General features: G+C 43.8%; 1 protein-coding gene across 2 annotated transcripts in view; it reads right to left on the reverse strand.

Moving 5' to 3' along the window:
- The window catches only part of LOC108790707 (tetraspanin-3-like), a 31854-nt gene that overhangs the window by 20314 nt on the left and 588 nt on the right, over positions 1 to 10952 (reverse strand). For both annotated transcript variants that reach the window (XM_018561020.1, XM_018561019.1), the window contains exons 2-4: positions 4170 to 4361; positions 2991 to 3065; positions 1334 to 1429 (exon numbers count right to left, since the gene is read on the reverse strand). In XM_018561020.1, coding sequence (XP_018416522.1) covers positions 1334 to 1429; positions 2991 to 3065; positions 4170 to 4361 — 363 coding nt within the window. The remainder of the gene's footprint in view (positions 1 to 1333; positions 1430 to 2990; positions 3066 to 4169; positions 4362 to 10952) is intronic.

Here is a 10952-nt window from a genome sequence, read left to right on the forward strand (position 1 = left end):
CTAATTTGAAAGAATTTTCACATTACTCCTTCAACCCTAAACTAGCTTTGAAAGAATGAGCACACTTTAAGATAGGTATGCACCGATACCATTTTTCCAGGCTGGGTACGAGTACCGATACTTTTCCTCAACCACTCGCTGATACCAAGTACCGTTTTAGTGTCATGCAACAGTTCTTCTAAAAAAAAAAAAAAAAATACAGGCTAATGATTTCAGGACAAGGGTGGAGCATCAGCGCCCAGTTGCAGCTGCAACCCTGGTAGTTCTGTCACGGCCTCCAAGCAGTAGAGGGACTACAAATCTCAGCAATACATTATACAGCAATGCAGAATACAACCAGCTATAGAGGACTACAAATCTATGCAATACATTATACAGCGATGGCAACTGGCTATAGAGGACTACAAATCCCAGCGATACATTATACAACGCAGATTACCACCAGCTATGGGTGGACTAAAAATCCCAGAAATACATTATACAGCAATGCTGAATGGCAAACCGGCTATAGAGGACTACCTATCCAGACAATGCATTATATATCAAAGCAGAATAGTATTATTCTGCATTGCTGTATAATGTATTGCTGGGATTTGTAGTCCTCTATAGCCAGTTGCCATTCGGAATTGCTGCATAATGTATCGGTATCTGTGCATCCCTACTTTAAGACAAAGTGCATTTCTTCTTTTTGCTAACCCAAACCTTACTCCACAGATGCATACTTGCCTTACTCTGATGGCGGTGTCCTCCAATGATTGTTTGCATCACAGCAGCACCTGCCCATTACAGCCTCAGACATCTATGGAGTTGTGTACCAAGGCCAAAGATGAAGGGCAATGGCCCCATAGAAGTGTATGGGGCTGTAATGCAAAGGCAAAGCCAGGGCAGAGAAACTCGCCGAGCAGGACAGAACAATCCCCAGACTTCACAACCATCGGATCGAAGTATGCATCAGAGGAAGGATAGGGTGGGTTAGGTCAGAGCAAAAAAAGGATAAGTGCACTTTGTGTTAAAGTACACTTGTCCTTTAAAATGTTCCCATACACCTTTTAGCATCATTAACCAATCCAGGCAATCAGTCAACATTTGGACAAAAGAACAGTTGCCCCATGTTGGTTACATAAGTAGCACACCCTGTTCCTCACCCCCGCTGCTGCCCTTGTGGCTGGTACTTAAATACTAAAAGCACAAAATCCTGCACTTCTGCCTCACTGCCCAGGGAAGGAACTTCAAGCCACTAGCTAAGGAGGCTTCTACTTCCTGCAGATGTCAGATGGCATATAAAAAAGAAAAAAAAAAAAAAAAGAAATCAAGTACAAGGATTGTGAAATACCTCCTCCTGGATGAAGTCCACTCCTGAACTGTCTATATTTTTTCCATCGTAACTCTTAAATAAGATGTCCATGTTTTTCTCCAGCTCTGGATTAATCTAGGAGTAAAAGAAAATGTCAGATCAGTGAGCCGCTGAGGACACATGTAAGATTTCCATCACTTGTGCTCTGTATAAATAAGAAACACAAATCTAAGGTCTTCATGAGACTCCAGGTTTGAAAAGTTCACTCTGGAGTTCCACGCTGGCCATAACCACCAGTATCCTTTTTATAGGTAGATAGAGTGAGGAAGAATTAGAACCCTTGTTTAATGCTTCCGATTCGGCATACACTTTAAGGAAACCTTTCCGCAAGAAGTACAGGGCATCGTTGCCAATATTTCCTTCTGAAAATGCTAATTTTTTGGCCACCCTTCTGATCTAGTGTCTTCGATTCTTTGAGTCATTGACATGAAAAAAAGTCTGACAGACTTTCCTGATCTGCTTGCTTGTTCTGGGTCTGTGTCTGAAAGCATTAGAGACAGAAAAATAGCATTTCAGCCTCCAGATTACATACACATCAGTTTACTAGCACAGGTTCGCCACCTCTACAATCCTCTTGCTTCTTTTCTATCATTATGGACAGAAGTCTATTCAATTGTAACGACTGACTGTAAGGGGTCTAGTTATAAAGTAGTGAATGTGATTTCACCAAACACTATCTGGTGAAGAATCAATGATCGTAATGTGTTGTAAATTTAATGCAATACAATATGCCCATTTGGGCATACTGCAATATCAGATTCAGCAGCAGGTGGCGCTGCAGGTCAACTTTCCCCAAAAAGTGGGCCCTGTAAGAGCTGGGGGCACAATTACACTAGGCAAAGTAAGAAACCCATGTTGTAAAAAAAAAAAAAAAAAAAAAAAACTATACATTTATACATTTCCAGGTTTACCAAGGTCAGTGTCCCAATTGAGGAACGCCTTTAAGGTGGAATGGGCTGCCTCCTGGTGAACCTGCACCCTTTGCTATATATGCTCCAAGATGGAGGCTTTCACTAATTAGAGTTTGAACCACACAGAGGCTGCTCCGGGCTACCTCGAGTTGGGCCCACATGTCTGAAGGCCCCGTCTCTCGGTCATGGGATCTCTGCCGAAGAGAAGATTTAGTGTTCCTTTAGCCGAGATTGTACAACTTACACCTTCAGAGTTGACCAGCACAGGGAGGGGCCCGGAGCAGTATTTTAGCCAGTAGGTGCAAGTATCAGCTTTCTGTTAATATTGGAGTATGGGGGCCTCTTGAAGAGGCGACGATTTAAAAAGCCAACTCCAGGTAAAACCTCCCCCCTTTCTAGTTCTGCAGGAAAGAAAAAGGAAAGGAAGGATCTGCCAGCATTATGGAGATCCACTCTCAATCTCTGTCCTAGTGACAATGAAGTCTGAGAGATAGGAAAGAAAGGGGACGCTCTCCAATGAGTCATACACACGCAGTTTTGACATCAAATTGTTCCAACGTGATTCAGCGCCAGTGTCATTGGGTCATGGGGCTGGCAGCAAAGTGGAACATTTTAGCACAAACGTTTTGAAATGTCAGGATTACTCAATCTCAGATGTCCGAGATGAAACCGTCATAAGGACTCAGTTTATGAATTTGGACATAACCTTTTGTTTAATTCCTCACCTTATCTTTGTATACGAGTCCCAACACAAGAGAAGCCACTCCAGCCACTAATATGATGGATATCAGGGTGATGAACTGTAGATTTAAATAAAGATTGTCATTAATTACAGGACTGAATAATAATATTGCCCTATTTTAAACTTAACAAACCTGTTTACCAAACAGGTCCACAGACACCAACAGGCAGGCTTTAAAGCTTGTGACTACAAAGATTGGGCTATCATTAAAAAAAATGCATAAGATCAATCCAAAACACAGGACCACTGAAGAGAGGAGAGAATAGAACACAGTAATATAGTCATTTATGTAGCTGGGAAAGAGTTTTACCAAACAATGCATTATCGTGTCCTTCAAACCCACCAATACACAGAGGCAGAAGCTTCCACAGCCAAATGACTCAAGAATCAAAAACACTTGGCTACGGAATGCAAAGACCAAGACATTGGGGAGACAAACTACTTCTCAATAAACACATGGCCTATACATTCTACAAGCCAAGACTTGGCGGACTTTGCAGTTTCCTACACAAGAAAAAGGGACAGTCTTTCGAGGACAGGGAGCTGAACCTTCTGGACAGAGGACAACTGGTTCTCAAGAGGCTAGAGGCCATCTACATGAAACTGAACAACCATCAATGAACAGGGGTAGGGGGGTCCTTCAACACTATCCGTCTTCTACATACAATGCCATTTCAAGAGGCCATCTATACCAAAATGGAATCATCACTGAATAGGTGTGAGGGCCTTCAACACTATCTTTCGTCTATAATGTTGTTTAAACATCTCTTCCCTGTTGATTTGACAATTACTACTGACAGCCATGTAAATTGAAGGATTAACATCCATGCAAACTTCTGCACACCAAGGATGGGCTTATGGAACTAGAACAGGGGTGGTTCCACAACTTCACATCTCCCATCCTTGGGCAATCAACATCTGCCTTGACACTTTCCATGGTGATTTGTGTCTGTGCTACATGTATGGATATTAATGCCCTGGTATATGCGTGACACTCACTAGAAAGGAAGTGACTTGAAGCTACAAGTCTCCCCGCTGCGTTTTTAAAATCTGAGGCCGACACAGATCAGCATTTATGCAACTAATCCCAGAAATGTGTTCTTTAGATGCCAGTAGGAAGAAAGATAAAATTTAGGCTGGTAAGGGAAAGCCAAGTACTTACACATCCCAGTCCGCAGCAGGATTCCTGAATGGTGGAGCAGAAGCCAAGGCATCCGATAATGAGCATGAACACCGCTACACATAGAATGATCACGGCTGGAAGCATCACATACATGTTCCCAACCACATTCTCATACTGCTTGTAGGTAACAATAGCATTAATCCCGACATATGCCAGTGCAGCTGCAGCCGCCTGCAAGACACAAGAGAAAACATTAAAGTAGACAAACTAAATGGATAACACAAAGCAGAACTCTGGCCAGAAGATGGATCTTGCTGCAATACTTACCTTCAATCCAGGGATTTCCCCCGCAGTACTTTTGCCTGCCACTAGTTGTAGTGATGTCATTTTAATTGTAGTCCATTGATTACTTCCTCCAACAAATGAAGGTCCATACCTCCGTACTGACCTGGAGAAACAGTCTTGCAGGAGCCTATTGAAATGTCTCCGTGATTCACTGATTGCAATACAAAAAACTAAAATGCACTTTTTCTTCACGAATGTGCGCGCATTTAGGGCTTGTTCACACCAAATGCATACCAGATCTGCATGAGTTTCTGCACAAACAGTGCAGTGTGTTACACCGCGTTTGATGCTTTCGTTTTTGGTTTTAAAAAATGGGCTTTGTGCGTTTGCATGCATTCCAGAGCAGGTAAAATAGGGCTTGCTGCAGTTTTTTTGCTCTGGAACTGAATGCTGTAGTGTGAACTAGAGCCCAAAATACCATTGGAATACATTGGACGCAGTTTTGATCCGTTCTGTAACTGCTCTGCTCCTGGAATGTGCTTGGTGTAAACAAAGCCTTACTTTTTTTTTTTTTAACCTTGAACTTTGCCTTTAAAGGATATACACTGCCACCAACATCTACACCCTTCTTGACCTAAAGAACTGCAACACCAGCACAAGAGAGGCTCATCGGGAAGGTGAAGGGTTAACTTGCACAGAAAATGATCTCCGCTGTAACATGAACAGAACATTTTGTTTTGTTTTTTTGAGGTAGTGAAAAGCATCTAATAAATCACTCATACACAGCCCCTTCCTCCTTTGTGAGGGTTACAGAGATAGGCTGATCCAGTTCTGAGGGTTTATAGCAGGGGTACTGAATTAAAATTCAAGGAGGTCTGATGAGTAAACATTTTAGCATTCACACTGCAAGGAACAGTGCTGACTCCCACTGTTTTTTTTTGTTTTTTTTTTTAAAAGAGTCCCCCTCCTTTGAATACATACACATGCATGCCTTACCGGCATTTATTCATTTGAATCAGATGGCGGGGGTGGCAGTGTGATTTCAATTTATCAAAAAAAAATTTCCCCCACTTAAATTTTGCTATCACAAAGGGGATAACAAGCCCCTATGTGATAGCATTTGGAGGCGACAAGGTCTCTTAATGGAGACATCTGGGGGTCTGAGAGCACAGCGCTCCCTGCTTCATTCAGCACAGAGCTGATGGGGAATGGATGTTCCTTGGTCAGCTCCCGCTTTCCATCTTGACTGTTTGCTGTGGTCCTGCACCCCCCCCCCCCCAAAGAAAAAAAAAATGGGGTGGGAGGGGAGGTGCACAATAACAGGCTAGTACAAGTGCTCTGGGAAGGCGTACACCACACAGATCACTGTTAGTTGAGAATCTGGCCCTGCCTGCTGTCATTGGTTGCTAGGACGCAAGCAGTCCTAGAAGCCAATGACTTTAGAGGACCGGGGGGGATGATGATGCACTCAGGAGGCTGGTGTAACCACTGTCAGGCAGTCATAACCCAGTGCAGATTGGTGACCGCAGTCTGGACGGAACTGCCACTCGGACCATGTTGTCATAGATAACCACCTAAATTTGGAGCCATTTACCAAGCTGCAAGCAGAAGTTTCTAGCTTATTAGCTCCCATCAGTGCAGGATGTCAAATCCATGACTGCTTTACATTAGGGACTGTGGGACACTGATGCAGCATAGTTTAATACGGTCTATGATACTTTATTTGCACTAACGGTCACATTTTCAGGACACGATTCTAAAAGATAGGACTTCCAAAAGCTTGTCCTGAAAATGATCAGAAAAACGATCATGGACAGTACTTAAGCGTTTTGTTGGAAGTGACTCAGATCATGTTAAGGTGAACTCCAGACATCACATCTCATTTAAAATATATTCCTTTAAAATATATTCATAGCCATTGTAGCCACTTTGTGTGCACCCAATGACTTTACAAACCCAGATATTAATCTGTCCATCTACTAGCAGTGATATCATTACTGCTCTGCGCATAGCCTGAGCAGAGCTGTGGGAGGGGCCAGAAATCTACAGGAGGGGTGGGGACAAGACCAGTCACCCTGCACAAGGAGAGAGAGCAGTGAGCGGTATATTACATGAAGCTCCAAAGTGTCACACTGGATTACTGCACAGATCTGGAAGAAATACACAAAGCTCATCAAGGATTCAAGAAGAACACACGACTCTTTTGCGGTTTCCGCAAGTTCATGGCACTCCAATACAAAATAAGTCTATAAAAAAAAAAATTTGAAAAAACCCCCCAAAACACTATTACAACACGGTCTGAACTAAATATGTATTTATGTCATTGCTTCCTCCCAAGGGTTTTTTTGGTTCCGGTTGTCTCCACTTTCTCTCGAACTATAATTTTTACATCTTTAAGAGAACAAAAATTATGGCTTTGATAGCATGAGCAATTACATCAGGTGTGGGCAAACCCCAGCCCTCCAGCTGTGGTAAAACTACAAGTCCCATGAGGCATTGCAACAGTCTCACAGCCACAGCCTACCAGAGACAGATGCATGGGATTTGTAGTGTCACCACAGCTGGAGTTTGCCCACCCGCTGAATGACACGCTCCTGCAGCATTTTTGCTATCTGAGCATGGTCAGCCAGGGACAGGAAATGGGATACTGGCGGGATTACCAAGAAACAAAAGGGGGGGGGTAAGGGGGAAAAAAAAAAAAATGCAGCCACCACATAAAATATTAACAATCACTTATAAAGTCATCCACAACTCTGCCCCCGGATACATCTCAAACCTTGTCCCAAAATATCACCCTAACCATCCACTCATCCCAAGACCTCCTGCTTTCCAGCTCCCTTGTCAACTGCTCCCATACTCGCCTCCAGGACTTCCCTAGAGTCTCTCACCCATCCTCTGGAACTCTTTACCCCAACCTGTCCGTCTATCTCCCACCTCGACGGCCTTTAGGCGTTCCCTAAAGACTTCTCTTCAGGGAAGCCTATCCCACCTCAACCTAACCTTCACGTTCTAAACAATTCATCCCCACACAGCTCCCTCATGTATCACTTCCCCCTCCCTTTTAGATTGTAAGCTCTCAGGGGCAGGGCCCTCCTCACCATCTTGTCTTGTGATGTCTTCCTTATATTGTAAAGCGCTGCAAACTGTTGGCGCTATATAAATCTTGTATAATAATAATCTAAGGACTGGTAAAACTACAATAGATTGCAAGCTCTCATGAGCAGGACCCTCCTTACCATCTTGTCTTGATTTGTATTGTGACCAATGTCTTCCTTTTATTGTAAAGTGCCAAGTAAACTGTAGGCGCTATACAAATCCTGATTATTATGGATTTATATTAATAAATTAAATTTTTGCTCTTGGGTTCAGATACATTTTAGGCAGTGTCTACATCCTTCCACCCTTCATCCTTTGTATATTTCGAACAACCCAAAAAGAACACAAACACCCCAAAGGATCTATGAATTCATTTTATTGCCGTCCATACACCGTTCACGATGATCCAATAAACTGCCAGTCGCCTGGTCACATGCTTGTGAGGAAGTGAGAGGCATAGTCCAGCATGTGATACTGATGCGTCTTGTGCACTTTGTACTGTGTCATGCACGCTTTTACAGCATGAAGACAATTCCCTTAAGTCATGGGTGGGGGGCGGGGTGTTGGAATATACAAGCTAGTAGTAAAAACCTTCAGCCATGAACCCAAACCAAATTTTATACCATGTGACTACATTTCTTTTTAAGCAGGTAAAGACAAATATAGGTTCAAGTGCTGACAAAGTGGAGCTCAGATTAAGCAGACAGCTGAAGAGTTAGATAAGCGACTCAAACCCCCCTCACCACTGTTTTATGGCACTGTTGTAAAACAAGATTTGACATATACAGGGAAGGAAAAAATAAGTAAAATTATCAGTTAAAAAAAAATAAACCAATAACTTCACTACTGAATCTCGGTTTTTTTAAAAATTGCTCTCAGCTTCTCAAAAGTTTACATATTGTAAACATCTGTGAATGTTACCAGTAACCATTTCCTGACAAAACATGCAGGTTAAAGTTTGACTGGGACTTCACTTTGCATGTGGTTAGGGCCGTTTACTCACAACTGCAGAACAGGAACGAGGGAGATACCATTACTTCCTTCTACAAAGATAAAATGGTGTAACAGAAGGTGATTTATAACCTTGGCAGAGAAGGGTTTAATGGCAATGGAGGTACTGTGACAGCCAAAATGTGCATTTCAAAAAAGGAGCGCAGAGCTGTGTGTTTTATTCAGCAATGTCTCTGAAGGTCGGTTCTTACACAGAAAGTTATTGCCTTGCTAGCACTGCTACTAGTATTGATGTACCAAGACAGAGCTACAGGAGGACTACACATTGTTACAGTCTATCACTGCCGGTCTATCACTGCCGGTGATGTCTCGAAAGTGCGAACTTATCGAGTTGTGGGACCGCATTACTTCCGGTTTCCTCAGAACTACGAGGTTTTTACACAAAACATGTTGTGCACGAGCGCCATCCACGGCATTGCCCTATAGACATAGACCACAGCAATAAAGTAATAAAATGATGTAGGATGACAGTAAGCCAGCACGTTCTTTATCTCCGGTGCCCCACTCAATATGGCCGCCGCTTGAGTGGGGCACCTGAGATAAAGAACGCGCTGGCTTACTGTCATCCTACATCATTTTATTACTTTATTGCTGTGGTCTATGTCTATAGGGCAATGCCGTGGATGGCGCTCGTGCACAACATGTTTTGTGTAAAAACCTCGTAGTTCTGAGGAAACCGGAAGTAATGCGGTCCCACAACTCGATAAGTTCGTAGTTTTGATCGATCACCGGTCTATCACTGCCGGTCTAAACAAAGAGTTCAAAGAAAAGGTCAGATTTACAACTTGTAGGCCAGCGTAGCAGTGAGGTAGGTTGGGGTAGTTGGCCTGTGTATCAGCGGTATAAGATCGTAAAGTAAGCCAGCATAGCAGCGAGGGTAGGTTGGTGAAGTAAGCCAGCGTAGCAGCGAGGGTAGGTTGGTGAAGTAAGCCAGCGTAGCAGCGAGGGTAGGTTGGGGAAGTAAGCCAGCGTAGCAGCCAGCATAGCAGCGAGGGTAGGTTTACAACTTGTAGGCCAGCGTAGCAGTGAGGTAGGTTGGGGGGAAGTAAGCCAGCGTAGCAGCGAGGGTAGGTTGGGGAAGTAAGCCAGCGTAGCAGCGAGGGTAGGTTGGGGGAAGTATACCAGCGAGGGTAGGTTGGGGAAGCCAGCATAGCAGCGAAGGTAGGTTGGGGAACCCAGGATAGCAGCGAGGGTAGGTTGGGGTACTAGGCCAGCATAGCAGCGAGGGTAGGTTGGGGTACTAGGCCAGCATAGCAGCGAGGGTAGGTTGGGGTACTAGGCCAGCATAGCAGCGAGGGTAGGTTGGGGTACTAGGCCAGCATAGCAGCGAGGGTAGGTTGGGGAAGTAAGCCAGTGTAGCAGCAGGGTAGGTTGGGGTACTAACCTAGCCTCCATACACATGCTGATAATGAGCACCGCAGGTCTGATATGATTATCTGCTGACATTTTGCCCTGTGCATGTGCAGCGAGGTAACATACTTAGGCTGCCATTGCCAACCTCTTCTGAAGAAGCAAGTTGCCTGGCTGTCATGCTGATCCTCTTGCTTCAATGCTTACATCACTGACCTGAAACAAGCATGTAGATCAGGAGTACCCACTTCACACTCACTTCACGTGCCACATGCTTGTTCCATGTGGTCAGAATGTAAAGCCATGAAAAAAGAAAGTGAAGACTTCAAAGGGGCAGGGATAGCCAAAGAACTTGTATTTGTAATGGTCAGGCATATCAATCCCATATGCCTCTGTATGTCAGCCATGGTGGGCAACCTCAGTACTCCAGGATGTGGTTGAAACTACAAATCCCCATCATGCCTCTGTGAGCAATATCTGTGGCTGTTAAAGAGTCTAGCAATGCCTCACAGGACTTGTAGTTCCACAGCAGCTGGCGTGCCGAGGTTGCCTACCCCCTGCTGTAGGCTCTCATGCCGACCCTAAAAGGAAGGTTTAGAGGTCCTAGAACATAGAAGCCTCAGAGCTTGGGTGAGATCATGATTTATCAACATGCAGCATTAGAACAGATGGCTATTGTAGGCTTATCATCATTTTGTTAATTAGTTTTAGCTGTGTTGTGTGAAGCGGAGCACATACAGGGGAGGTTTCTCCAGCTTAGAAGAAATACCCTTTACATTTATTAAGCAGCATATAAATGTGTCCCAATAGGTACATACAAGAAAGCAAATACAAGGGAAGAACTAGAATAAAAAGTTTTTAGCTGAGAGCCAATGAGATTTAGGGCTCATTCACATCATGTCCATTGAGCTGCATTGATCAAAGCAGGCTCAACGTACAGGACACATGGAAAACATTTGTTCTTTACGTGCCCTGCCCTGTTCACACCATATCAATGCAATGGAACATTCCTTTCCTAATATACAAGATAATAATAATCTCATTACCCCCCCCCCCCCCAAAAAAAAATATTTTTTTCCG

The sequence above is a fragment of the Nanorana parkeri genome, unplaced genomic scaffold (assembly GCF_000935625.1).
Source record: "Nanorana parkeri isolate BGI_ZX_2015 unplaced genomic scaffold, ASM93562v1 scaffold492, whole genome shotgun sequence".
Classification (NCBI taxonomy): Eukaryota; Metazoa; Chordata; class Amphibia; order Anura; family Dicroglossidae; genus Nanorana; species Nanorana parkeri.